Genomic DNA, 19,549 nt, shown 5'->3' on the forward strand with positions numbered 1-19,549 from the left:
ATATCCCCCGGGAAACATCCCCCCTGGACATAATCCCCCCTGGACAATATCCCCCTAGACAATATCCCCCCTCTAACCCTAACCCTATGTCCAGGGGGATGTTTTCTGGGGGATATTGCCCGGGGGGATGTTGTCCTGAGGGGATATTATCCCGGGGGGATTATGTCCAGGGGGATGTTTTCCGGGGGGATATTGTCCCGATACCGGTCTTAAAGACCCCAACCCCCTCCTCTGCACTTAAAAGCATTCAAAACGCCAAGTTTGGCTGTTTTGAATGCTGCCATTTATTTAAATCTGGCGCCGAGTACCCGGAAGTGATATCATGATATCACTTCCGGGTTTTTACATGGAGAGCCGATCAGAGCCGAATGCGGCTTTGTTCGGGTCTTCGGCGGCCGTGCAGGCTGGTTGCCCAGGTCTCCCGTTGGGAAAGGAGATCCGGGGCGAGCCGCGGAAGGCGTGGGGGGGGGGGGGGACGTCCCCTCCCACTCCTTGTAATGACAGCCGAGTGGCTTCTCCTCCGCATCGGTTGTCATTACAAGACAGCCGACTGTCGGCTATGGATGCCGGTACCGGGGTGATGCCTCTAGCTGCAGACATCACTTTGGTACAAGCACTTTCCGAAATATCGGTAATATCGGTAACCTCAGGGGCCGATTCCGATATTTTGGGGAAAGTGCAGATCGGCCTTCAATATATTGGCTTTGCCGATAATCGGTCGATCCCTAGTTAAAATACATTGTGCATTTTTGTAAAATGTTGCTTGATGTAAGTGCATGCTAGTAGGCCTTCAACCTGCCCCCCATATACCCAGAAGCCTGGCCAAAAAACTCCATAGTGTTGACATATCCTTTCCAAGTTCTGGGACACTACAGCCATTAGAGGTTCACTCCTAGCATCACAGGGGCAGCTGGTGTTCCTCATTTAAATAGACCTCTGACAACACCCCGGGGGTAGGGCCAGCGCATGCATGAGCTTCTTCTCTGGGGCTTTAGTGTGGGTATTTCAATGAGGAACCCCGCTTGCTCCTGTAATGAGCAGTGTCCTGGAGCTTGGGCAGGAGATGTGCACACAAAGGAGTTAATTTATTAAACAAAATAAAAAATTATGTAGTCATTCGTCCACTGAGTGTGCATGTACATTCGTTCTGTGCGAGTTGGGCAAAAATGAATGTTCTTTAGGCTATTTTCTCTTCTGAATAAATGTTCTTTTATTATGGGCAGCAGTAAAATACTGCATTATGGTCACTAGATGGAGCTGAGGAGCATAGGAAATAGTCTTTGTAAAAATAGATACAATGTAATAATTTTTTTTTTTCAAATAATATTTGTTAAAGGTTTTGTAAATTTACACACAAAATGAATAAACAAAAACATGAAATGTTCATGCCACAAAAGGGAAACTACCCAAAGAGCATTACATTTGTTCTTACAAAGTGTGTGTGTTTTTTTTCTTTCATACAATTTCAAGAGATTCACTCAGTAATAGGTACCATGACATCAGTGCTTGGAGAGAGAATAATGCTACAGATCTTGAAATCAATGAAATAGATAATACACAGATACTTTCTTAGTTCTACAATGTAACAATTTTAGAGAATGCTAGAGGGAATTGATAACCATTAATTGCATGTATTTGCTAATCTCCTGTAGCTTTCTCTATCAATAGCATTATGGCCACTAGATGGAGGAGCATCAGAAACAAATGCATCTTTGTAACAGGAGATGCAATGTAACAATTTTACATTAGAGGGAATTAGTAGCCACTGGTTACCTTTGTTTGCTAAGTGCCGGTTCACACTATTCCGACTTGTCAGGCGACTTGGTCGCCTGACAAGTAGCAGACTGTGCTGTGCAATTGGAACCGTTCTAATAGGAGCGACTCAAGATGCTCCGACTTAGAAAAAGGTTCCTGTACTACTTCGGGGCGACATTGGAGCGACTTGCATTGACTTCAGTTATGTAAAGTCGTTGCAGGCCGCGCCAAAGTCGCGGTGCATGGGCGACGGCATAACTCACCCGAAGTCGTGTCGCCCTAGTGTGAACCGACACTAATTCCCTCTAGCGTTCCCTAGAAATGTTACACTGACCACATTAACGCCATTAGATGGAGCTGAGATGCATAGGAAATACATACGTCTTTGTAAGAAGATGTAATCATTTTAGAGAAATTAGTAACCACTGTTACAATATTCTGCTGATTCCCTTCAGCATTCTTACATTGTTACATTACAAAGACATACAGCGCATCCGGAAAGTATTCACAGCGCTTCACCTTTTCCACATTTTGCTATGTTACGGCCTTATTCCAAAATGGATTAAATTCATTATGTTCCTCAAAATTCTACAAACAATCCCCCATAATGACAACGTGAAAGAAGTTTGTTTAAAATCTTTGCAAATTTTATTTTTTTGGCCAAGCTTCCATGCACTTAGAGACATGCAAAAATGTGGAATGTTGCTGCATTCCTTGGTAACTTTATTAAAGCATTAAAATCACATCACAGGTATGACATGAACATACCATGCACTTACATTAAACAACATTTTACAAAAATGCACAATGTATAGTAACCTACCGGGGCCATTTAGGTGGAAAGGCTATTTTCTTAACTGGTTCCCAACCGCCCGCCAAAATTTTACTGCGGCAGGTTGGCTCTCCGGCGCGAACTGACGTAGCTCTACGTTGGTCGCGCGCAGGGTGCTGGAGGGCGAGCGAGCGCAGCCGGCAGGGTGCTCCTGTCCCCACTAGGCAGCTAGGATGCAGTTGCACAGAGTCGGCGCCGCGATTGTCACTGGGCACCCGCGATCGCTCCCCGCTGAGAGAGAAGGACGATCTGCTGTTGTAAACACAGCTGACTGCTCTTCTCTCTGGCATGATCACAGAGCTCCTGTGATCCTTCTATATAGGATCACAGGTCTCTATGGTCATTTCACAAGCCCATCCCCCCCACAGTTAGAAAACACCCCCTAGGCTCACACTTAACCCTTTGATCACCCCTAGGTTAAGCCCTTCCCTGCCAGTGTCATTATTACAGTAGAAGTGCATATTTTTAGCACTGATTACTGTAATGTCACTGGTCCCCCAAAAGTGTCAAAAATGTCAGTTAGGTGTCCGATCTGTCCACTGCAATATCGCAGTCCCGCAAAAAATCACAGATCGTAAAAAAGATTGTTAAAAGAAAATAAATAAATAAAATTGATATAAATCTTTCCCCTAGTTTGTAGACTTTTGTGCCAACCAATCAAAATACGCTTATTGCGATTTTTTTTTTTTTACCAAAAATATGTAGCAAAATACAAATTGGCCTAAAAGGATGAAAAATTTAGATTTTAAATTTTTTTTTCTTTTTTTGGGGAATGTTATATAGCAGAATGTGAAAAATATTGTTTTTATTTTTTTCAGAATTGTCGCTCTTTTTTGTTTATAGCGCAAAAAATAAAAATCGCACAGGTGATCAAATACTACCAAAGGAAAGCTCTGTTTGTGGGAAAAAAAAGGACATCAATTTCATTTAGGTACAGCTTTGCACGACCGCGCAATTTTCCATTAAAGTAACGCAGTGCCGAATCGCAAAAAATGGCCTGGTCATTGAGGGGGGCAAATCCTTATGGTCCAGAACTGGTTAAAAAAAGGTGAACTTCGCCTTTAATGCTGGCCTGGCCTGGTACGCATGCTTTGCTTTGGTCACGTTGCTTTTCATCTCTGAGTCCAATACCGTCTTTTTGTTTATCCAGCACATTGGCTGTCCAGGTTTCCGTCTCTAGTTAACATCTTAAAATAGAAGCCATCCTCTTCCAGGACGATCCTTGGATCTGATTTTTGGATTCCTCGTACACCGCAGTTTGATTTTTGGATATTCTTGGACATTGAAGTTTTCATTCCATTTATATTTTCTACCCGCCGGGATCTCTGAACTGGGTTTAAGCCGCGTTCTCCAGGAACGTTGCCTTCTTGCGGTGTCCACGTTCTTTCCAACGGAAATATGATTACTTGGCCATCTTTATTTTTTCACAGTGATTCATTTTGAAATCTCGTGACTGCTTTTACATCATTATGTACTTGGTCCGGTATGAAAAGACACCAGAAGAAGTTCATCGAGTTCAACCAGTAGAAAGAAAGAAATCAGTAGAAATAAATGGAAACCTCTATATATACACAATCCTTTATCCACAGAGGAAAGCAAAAAAACTCCCTTAAAGCTGGGTTGACACTAGTGCGAATTTGATGCAGGTTTCCCCATATCCAATTCGCATGATAGGAGACTGTGACCGGCTCTTAATGAAGCCGGTTCACACATCTCCATGGCGGCTGCTGAGCGGATTGCCCAGGGGTCCTGTGTGTCTTTGGCTCAGTTTCAGGTCCAAATTCAGGCAAAAATTTGTGCCCGATTCATCCCTGAAATGGTGAACAGGGACGCACTAGACCCCTGCTGTGAGCCGCATCCGAACTAAGTGTGAACCCAGACCCCGGCCCAACCCCAGGCAAAAAAAAGGGGTTTTCCCTTGCAGTGGGGCTGTGCCTACAGGGTTAATTGTTCATTTTTGTCTAAGCAGGGGTCTCCAAACTTTTTAAACAAAGGGCCACTTTACTGTCCTTCAACTTTTAGGGGGGCCGGACTAGAGCAAGCGGGAGTAGAAAATGTCCTGGTGTCCAGTGGGAGTAAAAAATCAGCATCTTTGATGTCAGTGGGAGGAATAATTCCCCATTGATAATGTCAGTGGGAGAAATAGTGCCCCATCATTGGTGTCAGTGGGAGGAATAGTGCCCCATCATTGGTGTCAGTGGGAGGAATAGTGCCCCATCATTGGTGTCAGTGGGAAGAATAGTGCCCCATCATTGGTGGCAGTGGGATGAATAGTGCCCCATCATTGGTGTCAATGGCAGAAATTGTGCCCCATCATTGGTATTCATGGAAATATTAGTTCCTAATCATTGGTGTCAATGGGAGAAATAGTGCCCCATCGTTGGTGTCAGTGGGAGCAATAGTGCCCCATCATTGGTGTCAGTGGGAGGAATTGTGCCCCATCGTTGGTATTAATGGAAAGATTAGTTCCCCATCGTTAGCGTCAGTGGGAGGAATAGTGCTCCATCGTTGATGTCAGTGGGAGAAATATTGGCCCATCATTGGAGTGAGTGGGAGGAATAGTGTCCCATCATTGGTGCCATTTGGAGGAACAGTGGCCCATCATTGGTGTCAGTGGGAGGAATAGTGCCCCATCATTGGTGTCAGTGGGAGGAATAGTGCCCCATCATTGGTGTTAATTACATAGTTACACCGATAGTCTGGCTGAAAAAAGACCATCTAGTTCAACCAATAAAAAAAATAAAAAGTGTGTGTGTGTGTGTGCATATATATATATATATATATACACACACACAATCCTATTCCCACGGTTGATCCAGAGGAAGGCAAAAAAAAACCCAGTTAATGGAAAGATTAGTTCCCCATCATTGGTGTCAATGGAAGGAATCGTGCCCCATCATTGGTGTCAGTGGGAGGAATAGTGCCCCAAGGGCTGGATGAAGGCAAGCAAAGGGCCAAATCCGGCCCCCGGGCAGCAGTTTTGAGATTGCTAGTCTAGGGGATTGGAGAATGGAGATATACTTACCTGATCCTCCATTCCTCCCTGCAAAAGACCGGCTGACCATTTTAGGGTGAACAACCAGTTGGTCCTAATTGAATTAGTCCAAGCCCCTCTACCTCCAACTTAACAACCAAATATGTCTCTGGGTCAGGCTGCCATCGCTGCTTTGGGGGGGGCAACCAAGTGGTCTAAGCCCCTCCACGTCTAACCTAACCTAACAACCAATTATGTCTATGGGTCAGGACAGGTTCACCTTTAGGGTGAACAACTAATTGGACAAAACTGAATTTTTCTGGAATTTGTCTCCATCCCCAGTGCTTCCTCCCCCAGTTGTGTCTATCAGCCAGGCAGGCACCACTGGCTGACCACTTTAGGGGGGACAATCGCCTAGGTGGAATTGGTCTAGGCCTCTTCACCCCCCCCCCCCCAACTAAACAACCAGTTGTGTCTATTTCCATCCCTCTCTGTAGTCATAAACAAGAATACTTGGCTGACCGAGCATTCTTGTTTATGGGAGGCTTACAAAGCATGGGGCTGCTGGTAGAGCTTTTATAAAATGTTTTTTGCTATCTTGTAACAAAATTAATGATTGTTCAGGAAGGAAATCTCATTACGGTAATACATTTTTTTGACATTTGTAAAAAAAGGAAAATGAAGAATGGTAAAGGTAGAGTTTACTTTCTATGTGCATTCAGCCATCCGAGCTCATAAATCATCAGTTTCCTCCAGAGACACATGTTTGCTGTTATTCTCTGGTGTCACATTGCCAATAATCGAGTGACGGCATAAACCGTTTACATACTTGGAATAATTGGGGGAATTAGGAAGAAATTGCCGTTAAGTTTAGCGTGAAGAAGAGGCTTGGGTGGCTTAGTAACATGCCTTTTACATTAAAAGAGATTACAGCGTGTTATTATCAGGTGTTTAACCTCACCAATACATGAAAAAGAGGCATGATTGAAGAATTCAGTGTGGTTGACAAACATTTCCCGATATTAAACCGAAATGTAATCAGCTTATAGTTTGCCTACCATGGTTCCTCCCTCCCCTCTCATCATCAGCATGCTAATGTTTTTTTTTTATTAAAACCTTTCCAATTTCTTTACATTTACATTAATTTAGACCCAGTGACGGTATCCCTGGGTCTCTGCGCTTCTCTATGCAATGCTGGCAGATCATGACTGGCGGGAGGGGTGACGGGGTGCTTAGCTTCCTGAAAACATCACAGCTTCCTGCCTCAGTATTCCTTTCAAGCGGCCTCACCCCTAATGTAAACATGGGGGAAATCTCAAAGGGGATTTCTCGAAATCTCATGACGGTGAATATTACAGCAAACGCTCATTTTGTTGTTTTAATTTTTAATCAACTGTTTATTTTTGGCTTATTTTTGGCTGGAGTTCTGCTTTAAGTGAATGCAGTGATCCCCTATCTGACTGCTATAGTAAGTTGGCATAAGTTAGCTAAAAGTTAGACTTGTAGTGAGAATGTCTGTTTTGTAGACTAGTTCAGTGGAAAAGAATGGAATCTGCATAGGAGCATAACCAGTGTGGAGAATGGGAGGACATCATAGTGAGAATCACTAGTGTGAAGCATGGGTGGACATCATAGTGGGCATCACCAGTGTGAAGCATGGGAGGGCATCATAGTGGGCATCACCAGTGTGGAGCATGGAAGGACATCATAGTGGGCATCACCAGTGTGGAGCATGGAAGGACATCTTAGTGGGCATCACCAGTGTGGAGCATGGGAGGACATCATAGTGGACATCACCAGAGTGAAGCATGGGAGGGCATCATAGTGGGCATCATCAGTGTGGCGAATGGGAGGACATCATAGTGGGCATCACCAGTGTGAAGCATGGGAGGGCATCATAGTGGGCATCACCAGTGTGGCGAATGGGAGGACATCATAGTGGGCATCACCAGTGTGGAGCATGGAAGGACATCATAGTGGGCATCACCAGTGTGGAGCATGGAAGGACATCTTAGTGGGCATCACCAGTGTGGAGCATGGGAGGACATCATAGTGGGCATCACCAGTGTGAAGCATGGGAGGGCATCATAGTGGGCATCACCAGTGTGGCGAATGGGAGGACATCATAGTGGGCATCACCAGTGTGGAGCATGGGAGGGCATCATAGTGGGCATCACCAGTGTGGAGCATGGGAGGACATCATAGTGGACATCACCAGAGTGAAACATGGGAGGACATCATAGTGGACATCACCAGAGTGAAACATGGGAGGACATCATAGTGGACATCACTAGAGTGAAGCTTAGGAGGACATCATAGTGGACATCACCAGAGTGAAACATGGGAGGACATCATAGTGGACATCACTAGGGTGAAGCATGGGAGAACATCATAGTGGGCATCACCAGAGTGAAGCATAGGAGGGCATCATAGTGGGAATCACCAGTGTGGAGCATGAGAGAGAATCATAGTGGGCATTACCAGTGTGGGGCATGAGAGGGAATCATAGTTGACATCACCAGCGTGGAGCATAAGTGGACATACCCAGTGTGGAGTATGGGAGGGCATCATAGTGGACATCAGCAGAGTGGGGCATGGGAGGGCATCATAGTTGACATCACCAGAGTGGAGTATGCAAAGAAATCATAGTGGGCATCACCAGTGTGGATCATGGGAGGGCATCACCAGAGTGAAGCATGGGAGGGCATCATAGTGGACATCACTAGAGTGAAGCATGGGAGGACATCATAGTGGACATCACCAGAGTGAAGCATAGGAGGACATCATAGTGGACATCACCAGAGTGAAGCATGGGAGAACATCATAGTGGACATCGCCAGAGTGAAGCATGGGAGGACATCATAGTGGACATCACCAGAGTGAAACATGGGAGGACATCATAGTGGACATCACCAGAGTGAAACATGGGAGGACATCATAGTGGACATCACCAGAGTGAAGCATGGGAGGACATCATAGTGGACATCACCAGAGTGAAACATGGGAGAACATCATAGTGGACATCACTAGAGTGGTAGCCTAAAGAAGAGACAGGAGTGTGTCACAGAATCTGTAGAATTGCAGCTTTTCAACCCAAGTCTTGTCAACTCCCAATCCATATACTGTAACACAGGTGAGGCGGGTGGATCACAACGGTATGTGAATGGCAGCATCATACAAATCTTTTGATAAGTAAATCATTCCATATAGAGATTCAGCCATGCGGCATTATGCTGTTATGCTGTTTGGCCGGAGTTGCTCCGACAGTCTTTTGCACTCCCGGCTATTGTTCTCTAGAGATCTCTCTGGAAGTCCTAACGAGAATTTTCTCAGCTTGATAAATGACGAGGTTCCTGGCCCTGACTTTCCTGTAAACAGAGAATTAAAACAATTACAGGGGATTGCATGCTGCTTGAATGGTGGCGCCCATCTGAGCGTGTCAGCGCCGTCATGATTCATTGACCCACGTTCTGACATTTTCCTGCTTCTGTGTGTTTGAGTGCAGCTTGCCAAGAAGGCACCTATGGCCAGAACTGCAGCCTGACCTGTAAGTGTAAGAACGGAGGGACCTGTGACCCGATCACCGGAGGATGCCGCTGTCCGCAGGGCGTGAGTGGGGAGTTCTGCGAGGACGGTAAGTGACAACATTCCTGGGTATAGGTTTCTCCTCTTTGAGCATTGCCAATCATTTTAACTTTCAGTGATACTTTGTTGCAAGTTGAAGATTAGACTGATAAACTAATTGAAGACTGGATTATGAAGATCCATTTTTTCCACCCAAAATTGATTTTTCATTTATAGCCAGCTGCTGGTGGACTGAATAATCCATCACCTTCTTATACTTCTTGCCAGATTCATCCATGAAGGTTCTGGGTCTTCTTTTTGTCAAAAAACATTTAGTAAATGTAGCACCCTCCTAGAAAGCTGCTAGGTAAAAGCCTAGTTTTTTTTTTTTTTGACTCTGCCTGCTCATCAGGAGAGTCTGATTGTTAGTTTTGCCTGTTGCATGTGTCCAGGTGTGATTCACTTCGTCTGAGGGAGTGTCCCCACTGTATCCAATAGGGGAGCCTGTTGGACAGTGGAGGAAACCCAGCCAGTGACACACAGGCTTTTGTGACAGTCCCAGTGAGAGGGCACAACCGCAGTGCATCCTGGGATTGAAAATAAAAGCCAAGGGCACATGTGACAGGGTGTCTTTGGGCAGGAAGCCAGGTCCCAGGAGGAGGGGGACAGCTGTCTCTCCTCCTGTCAGCAAGGAAAGTGGCCACAGGCAGTTGGCCTGGTGAACCAGGGTGTGGTGTTGAGCCAAGAGGTCCAGGATACTGATGGTGGAGTTGAAGGCAGAGCTACCTGTCGGAAAACAGTGTCTGTGAGTACCAGGGAGCCTGCCAGGGGTCTGCCCAGGAAGAGGATCACTCAGGTAGGGTCAGAGGACAAGAGCTAACACACATGGTCAGTGAGAAAGGGGATGCCAAGTAAGACCCTGAAGAGTAATTCACAGAATAGTTCCCCCTTCATATCTTCACTTCAATGGCAAGGTGAAGCAGCGGCCTTGCCGCATTTAATCCAGTAAGAAGTTCTCAAAATATGTGCATAGTTGTCAAGTTGGAGTATCCCACTCATCCCTTCTCCTATCCAAGTTCCTAGATAAATACAAAAAAACAAATCCCCTGGACTGTTCATTCACTGAGCCAAGTGTTAAAGTACCAAGATTTAACAGACTGTTGCTATGGGTAACCCAGGGGAATCCAATCTAAGCAGCTCCCATGGGGGCAGTGCTATATAAAAATTAAGCAATTATTTAATAATGGCGGCATATGTGTAGAGCTGGTTGCTGAAAAAATTGCTGCCCGGGTCTCCAAGATGTTGGTGAACTGGCGTCAACCCAAACATGAAACATCAGTTGAAGTTGTGGGTGTACCTTCCTCTTTAATAAACCACATGCATGGATGAATCTTTAAATCCGGCCTGCTCTGCGGGCCCTAAGGCTGCATTCACATGCCAATGTATTGATCGTGGGCAGAATCACCGCGATTCCGCCCGCGATCCGTTAATCATTGCAAATCGCGGGACGCATGTGCGTTGCCCGTGATTTGCAATAGCACCCCAAACGCTGTGCGATGTTGCCGCGATTTCCGCCTGCCGAATCGCGGTAACATCGCGCAAAAAAAAATTGCGGGACGCATTACGCTCCAAAGAAGTACAAGAGCTTCTTTGGAGCGTAATGCGTCCCGCAATTTTTTTTTGCGCAATGTTACCGAGATTCGGCAGGCGGAAATCGCGGCAACATCGCTCAGCGTTTGGGGTGCTATTGCAAATCACGGGACGCAGAGGCGTCCCGCGATTTGCAATGATTTCCGGATCGCGGGCGGAATCGCTGTGATTCTGCCCGCGATCAATACGCTGACATGTGAATGCAGCCTTAACCAATCACAGTGGTCACTTGCTTGTCAACCTATTGTTTAAAACAAATCTGGTATGCATGGATGAATTTGTAAAGTTTTCAGAAAGTTCTGCTAATGAACCAACGAAGATTGGCCTATGGGGGGGGGGGGGGGTATTTGACCAGGTGCAGGGATATCATAGTGGGGTCCCTCCTACATTGCAGGCCCAAAACAATCATGGTGGTAGGTAACGTGTCGTTGGCTAGCTTATCAACTCAAAAAGCGGCATGCATGGATGAATTTGTAAGGTTTTCAGAAAGTTCTGCTAATGAACCAATGAAGATTGGCCTATGGGGGGGGGGGTTAACCAGGTGCAGGGATATCATAGTGGGGTCCCTCCTACACTGCAGGCCCCAAAACAATCATGGTGGTAGTGGTAGGTAACGTGTCGTTGGCTAGCTTTTCAACTCAAAAAGCGGCATGCATGGATGAATTTGTTGAGGTTTCAGAAAGTTCTGCTAATGAACCATTGAAGATTGGCCTCCGGGGGGATGGGGGTTGACCAGGTCCAGGGATATCATAGTGGGGTCCCTCCTACACTGCAGGCCCCAAAACAATTATGGTGGTAGGTAACGTGTCGTTGGCTAGCTTATCAACTCAAAAAGCGGAATGGATGAATTTGTTAAGGTTTCAGAAAGTTCTGCTAATGAACCAATGAAGATTGGCCTACGGGGGATGACCAGGTGCAGGGATATCATAGTGGGGTCCCTCCTACACTGCAGGCCCCAAAACAATCATGGTGGTTGGTAACGTGTCGTTGGCTAGCTTATCAACTCAAACAGCGGCATGCATTGATGAATTTGTTAAGGTTTCAAAAAGTTCTGCTAATGAACCAATGAAAATTGGCTTACAGGGGGGTGACCAGGTGCAGGGATATCGTAGCGGGGTCCCTCCTACACTGTAGGCCCCAAAACAATCATGGTGGTAGTGGTAGGTAACGTGTCGTTGGCTAGCTTATTAACTGAAAAAGCGGCATGCATGGATGAATTTGTAAGGTTTTCAGAAAGTTCTGCTAATGAACCAACGAAGATTGGCCTATGGGGGGGGGGTGTTTGACCAGGTGCAGGGATATCATAGTGGGGTCCCTCCTACATTGCAGGCCAAAAACAATCATGGTGGTAGGTAACGTGTCGTTGGCTAGCTTATCAACTCAAAAAGCGGCATGCATGGAGGAATTTGTTTAGGTTTCAGAAAGTTCTGTTTTTCAACTGATGAAGATTGGCTTAGGGAGAGACCAGGTGGCGGGAATATGGCGGGCTCCTCCTGCACTGCAGGCCCTAAAGTGATTGCAATGATAGTTATTGGGCAGCTTGTCAACTTATTGTTTAATAAACAGCATGCATGGATGATTGGATAAGGTTTTGGAAAGTTCTGCTTGCCAATCAATGAAGATTGGCCTAGGGAGAGACCAGGTGCAGGGATATGATAGCGGGCCCCACATGCGCTGCAGGCCCTAAAGTAACTGTGGTGGTAGTTAACGTGCTGTTGGCCAGCATGTCAACCTATTGTTTAGGAATTGGCATGCATGGATGAAATTGTAAAGTTTTCTTGAAATTTCTCCTTGTCAATCAATGGAGATTTATGCAGTGATGGTGAACCTTGGCACCCCAGATGTTTTGGAACTACATTTCCCATGATGCTCACCTACACTGCAGAGTGCATGATCATCATGGGAAATGTAGTTCCAAAACATCTGGGGTGCCAAGGTTCACCATCACTGATCTAGGGAGATATCCGGTGCAGAGATATGATAGTGTTGGTTAGCTTGTTGATATATTATTTACCCAATTGCTGCCCGCCCACAGGAAATTTACAGCTGGCGGGCAGCTCCAGGCTAACCGGCATACTGGTACCGCCGCTCATCAAATGCGCACTGGCGCGCTCCCTGGGGCAGGCAGCAGCACGATCCCGTGACTGCTGTGTCCAGCAGATCGCGGTACTCGGTACCCAGCCGCTGGGAGTGCTACGACCTATCATAGCAATTGCATGTAAGCAATGTACCATGTGACTAGCTGTAGCCAGTTACTGCATCACAATAGTAAGCAAGCTGTCATGAATGAAAGCCATTCATAAAAGGTAAAACTATTGCTTATAACAGTGATCATCACTGTTATAAGCAATAACAATAAAAAAAAATAAAAAAAATCAATGTTGGAATGTTTTGTTTGTCAACCGATGAAGATTGGCCTAGCGAGAGACCACCCATATGGAAGAAAAATATATTTCCAATATATTTAGGGAAAATTTTTAGAAATATATTGAATATGGCCAAAATTGTAGCATTTCAAATATATTTCCAATATATTTGGGGGAAAAAAATGATTTTTTTTTTAAATATATTTAAAATATATTTTTCTTCCATGTGGGCAGGTGCAGGCAGTGCCAAGACAAGGTAATCTAGAGACCAGGGTGAGCAAGTCAATGTGTGCCCCTTGCACCCCCCCCCCCCCTAAGATGTATGAGCATTATGTGTCAGCAAAATTCCCCCCCTCCAACCCCCATGCTGAAATCCCCTTCCCAGCATTCCCAGCACAAATTTTTGCCCCCCCTAACCCCTCCCAGCTCAACTCCTCTCATTCCCTATATGCCCCCAATACAAATCCATCCCCCCTCCTCCCAAAAAAAAAAGAATTCCTCCCTCCTAGTACAAATCTTCTATCCCTCAAATTTCCCCTCTGAGCACAAATCTTCTCCCTCCCACTCCTAACCCCCCCCCCCCAGCCCAAGTTCAAGTCCCCCTTCCTAGAAAAAATCCCCCCCGTCAAAAAAAAATATATTCCCTCCTAGCACAGATACCTCAAATCGTCCCTGCTAGCGCAATCCCCCCAGAAAAAATCCCCTCCTAGCCCAAATCCCCCCCCCCCCCACCATATTATCTTTTCTAGCACAAACCCCCCAAATTTCCCCCTCCTAGCACAAATCTTTTTCCCCTATCCCCCCCCTCCCAACACAAATCACCACTCCTGGCATATCTCCCCAAATTTCATCTCAATTCATATATCCTGCCCCCCCTAAATTCCCCCTCCCAAAACAAATGCCCTCCTCCCATCCCCTTTGTGGCACCCCCCACCTCACATGATACCACAGTGCCCAGGGCAGCGGCCCCTCCTACCTACCCCTTGTCCTGGCCAAGTGTCGGGAATATGATAGCAGGCCCCTCCTTCATTGTGGGCCCTAAAACGATTGCAGTGTTAGTTAACGTGCTGTTGGCCAACTTGTCAGCTTATTGTTTAACAAACAGCATTCATGGATGAGTTATGAAAGGTTTCAGAAAGGGCTGCTTGCCGACTGATGAAGATTAGCTTAGGGAGAGACAAGGGGGCTAAGAATTTCATAGCGGGCCCCTCCCACAATTCGGGCCCCAAAGCGATTGCAGAGGTAGTTAAAGTGCTGTTGGCCAACTCATCAACTTATTTATTAAATGTTTCAAGTTGGACTCCTTTTATTTATTTTTTTATTTTATTTCAGGTTGTCCAAAAGGTTATTATGGTAAAAACTGTAAGAGGAAATGCAACTGTGCCAACAAGGGCCGATGCCACAAGGTCCATGGGGCGTGTCTGTGCGAGGCCGGCCTCTACGGGCGATACTGCCATTTAGGTGAGACAATAATCATCTTATCACATCTGGCTACATTGTAATTGTGTGCAATGTTAAATGTTAGCGATCATTGTGGGATGGATAAACGAAAGCAAGAAAACACATATTTTCCTGGAGAGAATGCTGCTCCAGGCTCCCTTCAGTGTTAATGTCTGATTTGACTTTAGTGAAGAGGAGGATCTGCCAGCATGAAGTTTAATCCTCGGCTTGAAAATAAATCTTATCACCAAACATCTCTAGGCTTTTAGGCATGAGATCATTACTGCAGGGAACCTACAGCAGCATTTTCTCCAAGTTAGAATTAAAGCCCTTCTACTCTGTACAAAGCCTGGAGAGACCGATGTGTACAAAGCCTGGAGAGACCGATGTGTACAAAGCCTGGAGAGACCGATGTGTACAAAGCCTGGAGAGACCGATGTGTACAAAGCCTGGAGAGACCGATGTGTACAAAGCCTAGAGAGACCGATGTGTACAAAGCCTAGAGAGACCGATGTGTACAAAGCCTCGAGAGACCGATGTGTACAAAGCCTCGAGAGACCGATGTGTACAAAGCCTCGAGAGAGACCGATGTGTACAAAGCCTAGAGAGACCGATGCGTACAAAGCCTAGAGAGACCGATGTGTACAAAGCCTAGAGAGACCGATGTGTACAAAGCCTAGAGAGACCGATGTGTACAAAGCCTCGAGAGACCGATGTGTACAAAGCCTAGAGAGACCGATGTGTACAAAGCCTCGAGAGACCGATGTGTACAAAGCCTAGAGAGACCGATGTGTACAAAGCCTAGAGAGACCGATGTGTACAAAGCCTAGAGAGACCGATGTGTACAAAGCCTAGAGAGACCGATGTGTACAAAGCCTGGAGAGACCGATGTGTACAAAGCCTAGAGAGACCGATGTGTACAAAGCCTGGAGAGACCGATGTGTACAAAGCCTAGAGAGACCGATGTGTACAAAGCCTAGAGAGACCGATGTGTACAAAGCCTCGAGAGACCGATGTGTACAAAGCCTAGAGAGACCGATGTGTACAAAGCCTCGAGAGACCGATGTGTACAAAGCCTAGAGAGACCGATGTGTACAAAGCCTAGAGAGACCGATGTGTACAAAACCTAGAGAGACCGATGTGTACAAAGCCTCGAGAGACCGATGTGTACAAAGCCTAGAGAGACCGATGTGTACAAAGCCTCGAGAGACCGATGTGTACAAAGCCTAGAGAGACCGATGTGTACAAAGCCTCGAGAGACCGATGTGTACAAAGCCTAGAGAGACCGATGTGTACAAAGCCTAGAGAGACCGATGTGTACAAAACCTAGAGAGACCGATGTGTACAAAGCCTAGAGAGACCGATGTGTACAAAGCCTAGAGAGACCGATGTGTACAAAGCCTGGAGAGACCGATGTGTACAAAGCCTGGAGAGACCGATGTGTACAAAGCCTAGAGAGACCGATGTGTACAAAGCCTGGAGAGACCGATGTGTACAAAGCCTAGAGAGACCGATGTGTACAAAGCCTAGAGAGACCGATGTGTACAAAGCCTGGAGAGACCGATGTGTACAAAGCCTAGAGAGATCGATGTGTACAAAGCCTAGAGAGACCGATGTGTACAAAGTCTAGAGAGACCGATGTGTACAAAGCCTGGAGAGACCGATGTGTACAGAGTCTAGAGAGACCGATGTGTACAAAGCCTAGAGAGACCGATGTGTACAAAGCCTAGAGAGACCGATGTGTACAAAGCCTAGAGCGACCGATGTGTACAAAGTCTAGAGAGACCGATGTGTACAAAGCCTGGAGAGACCGATGTGTACAAAGCCTAAAGAGACCGATGTGTACAAAGCCTCGAGAGACCGATGTGTACAACGCCTAGAGAGACCGATGTGTACATAGCCTCGAGAGACCGATGTGTACAAAGCCTAGAGAGACCGATGTGTACAAATCCTAGAGAGACCGATGTGTACAAAGCCTAGAGAGACCGATGTGTACAAAGCCTAGAGAGACAGATCTGTACAAAGCCTCGAGAGACCGATGTGTACAAAGCCTCGAGAGACCGATGTGTACAAAGCCTAGCGAGACCGATGTGTACAAAGCCTTGAGAGACCGATGTGTACAAAGCCTAGAGAGACCGATGTGTACAAAGCCTGGAAATACCGATGTGTACAAAGCCTGGAAATACCGATGTGTACAAAGCCTGGAGAGACCGATGTGTACAAAGCCTCGAGAGAGACCGATGTGTACAAAGCCTAGAGAGACCGATGTGTACAAAGCCTAGAGAGACCGATGTGTACAAAGCCTGGAGAGACCGATGTGTACAAAGCCTGGAGAGACCGATGTGTACAAAGCCTGGAGAGACCGATGTGTACAAAGCCTAGAGAGACCGATGTGTACAAAGCTTCGAGAGACCGATGTGTTCAAAGCTTCGAGAGACCGATGTGTACAAAGCCTGGAGAGATCGATGTGTCCACGTTTAAGAGCTCACTTTTCAAAGGAAAGGACTAGAAAAGTTATAAAGGTTTCCCACTGCAATAGAAAGTATCATCAGGTATCAGCAGGAGGAGTTGAGACTCCCTGAGGAAGTAGTTGTGACCCTTGATAGATCCAAGAGAAGACTACACAGAAAAATAAAATATACAGTGCATCTGGAAAGTATTCACAGAGATTCACTTTTTCCACATTTTGTTATGTTACAACCTTATTCCAAAATGGATTAAATTCATTATTTTCCCTAAAAATTCTACAAACAATTCCCCAAAATGACAATGTGAAAGAAGTTTGAAAGCTTTGCAAATTTATTAAAAAGAAAACAAATCCCATGTACATAAGTATTCACAGCCTTTGCTCAATACTTTGTTGAAGCGCCTTTGGCACCAATTACACCCTCAAGTATTTTTGAGTATGATGCTACAAGCTTGGCACACTTATTTTTGGGCAGTTTCTCCCATTCTTCTTGCAGGACCTCTCAAGCTCCATCAGGTTAGATGGGGAGCGTCGGTGCACAGCCACTTTCAGATCTCTCCAGAGATGTTCAATTGGGTTCAAGTCTGGGCTTTGGCTGGGCCACTCAAGGACATTCACAGAGTTGTCCAGTAGCCACTCCTTTGTTATCTTGGCTGTGTGCTTAGAGTTGTTGTCTTGTTGGAAGATGAACCTTCACCCCAGTCTGAGGTCCAGAGCGCTCTGGAGCAGGTTTTCATCAAGGATGTCTCTGTACATTGCTGCATTCATCTTTCCCTCAATCCTGACTAGTCTCCCAGTTCCTGCCGCTGAAAAACATCTCCACAGCATGATGTTGCCACCACCATGCTTCACTGTAGGGATGGTATTGGCCAGGTGATGAGCAGTGCCTGGTTTCCTCCAGACATGACGCTTGCCATTCAGGCCAAAGAGTTCAATCTTTGTTTCATTGGATCGGAGAATTTTTGGTTCTCATGGTCTGGGAGTCCTTCAGGTGCCTTTTTGGCAAACTCCAGGTGGGCTGTCATGTGCCTTTTACTGAGGAGTGGCTTCAGTCTGGCCACTTTACCATACAGGCCTGATTGGTGGAGTGCTGCAGAGATGGTTGTTCTTCTGGAAGGTTCTCCTCTTTCCACAGAGAAACGCTGGAGCTCTGTCAGAGTGACCATCAGGTTTTTAGTCAGCTCACTGACTATGGCTCTTCTCTCCCAATCGCTCAGTTCGGCCGGACGGCCCGCTCTAGGAAGAGTCCTGGTGGTTCCAAACTTCCTCCATTTACAGGTGATGATGGAGGCCACTGTGCTCATTTGGACCTTCAATGCTGCAGAAATGTTTCTGCACCCTTCCCCAGATCTGTGCCTCCATACAATCCTATCTCTGAGGTCTACAGACAATTCCTTGGACTTCCGGGCTTGGTTTGTGCTCTGACATGCACTGTTAACTGTGGGATCTTATATAGACAGGTGTGTGCCTCTCCAAAATCATGTCCAATCAACTGAATTTACCACAGATGACCTCTAATCAAGTTGTAGAAACATCTCAAGGATGATCAGTGGAAACAGGACGCACCTGAGCTCAATGGCAAAGGCTGTGAATACATGGGATCTTTTCGTTTTTTATTTAAATACATTTGCAAAGATATCAAACAACCTTCATTCACGTTGTCATTATGGGGTATTGTTTGTAGAACTTTGAGGAAAATAATGAATTTAATCCATTTTGGAATAAGACTGTAACATAAAATGTGGAAAAAGTGAAGCGCTGTGAATACTTTCCGGATGCGCTGTATGACAGTTGGGTTGTGGTTATTGTCTACTACTAGGTTTTTACTTGCCATTTTTTTGGCAGGAGACACAACTTACTAGAGTAACCCCTTAAAATCTCTGCAAATTATTTGGCATGTTCCCGGAATGTGGCTTCCACTTACGATTGTTTTTCTATTTCTCCGGACTGCAGCTTGCCCAAAATGGACTTTTGGGTCGGGTTGCTCCAAAGAGTGCACCTGTGTACAGAGCAACACCCTGGAGTGCAGCAAAAAGAACGGCGCCTGCACCTGCAGACCGGGCTACCTCGGGACATCCTGCGAAACGCGTAAGTTCTACATTAACAACGGCTTCTACTGATTGTGTCCCAAATGTGCTGTCTTAAAAAAGTGGACTAAAGGCGTTGGAACCCTGGAGTCTTGTTACATATATACATGTTACGTTGTTATTATTCATTGGTATAATGATGGTATGATGGTGGGTGATGTGGATATTGTAGTGGAACTTCTACACCCAGACCATTTCCATGGTCACCTTGGGTTGTGATGCAGAGAATTAAAGTGATTGTAAAGAATGAAGGTTTTTTTTAACTTAACCACTTAAGCCCCCGAGGATTTGGCTGCTCAAAGACCAGGGCCTATTTTGCGATTCGGCACTGCGTGACTTTAACGGACAATTGCGCGGTCGTGCGACGCTGTACCCAAATGAAGTTGACGTCCTTTTTTTCCCACAAACGGAGCT

General features: G+C 45.9%; 1 protein-coding gene across 1 annotated transcript in view; it reads left to right on the plus strand.

Annotated features, from left to right (window-relative positions):
- The window catches only part of MEGF6 (multiple EGF like domains 6), a 559,396-nt gene that overhangs the window by 481,601 nt on the left and 58,246 nt on the right, over positions 1–19,549 (plus strand). Inside the window, exons 15-17 of the mRNA XM_082273280.1 lie at positions 9,067–9,195; positions 14,474–14,602; positions 19,002–19,136. Of these exons, the coding sequence (XP_082129406.1) occupies positions 9,067–9,195; positions 14,474–14,602; positions 19,002–19,136 (393 nt within the window). The remainder of the gene's footprint in view (positions 1–9,066; positions 9,196–14,473; positions 14,603–19,001; positions 19,137–19,549) is intronic.

The sequence above is a fragment of the Pelophylax lessonae genome (genome assembly GCF_965119305.1).
Source record: "Pelophylax lessonae genome assembly, chromosome: 12".
NCBI classification, from domain to species: domain Eukaryota; kingdom Metazoa; phylum Chordata; class Amphibia; order Anura; family Ranidae; genus Pelophylax; species Pelophylax lessonae.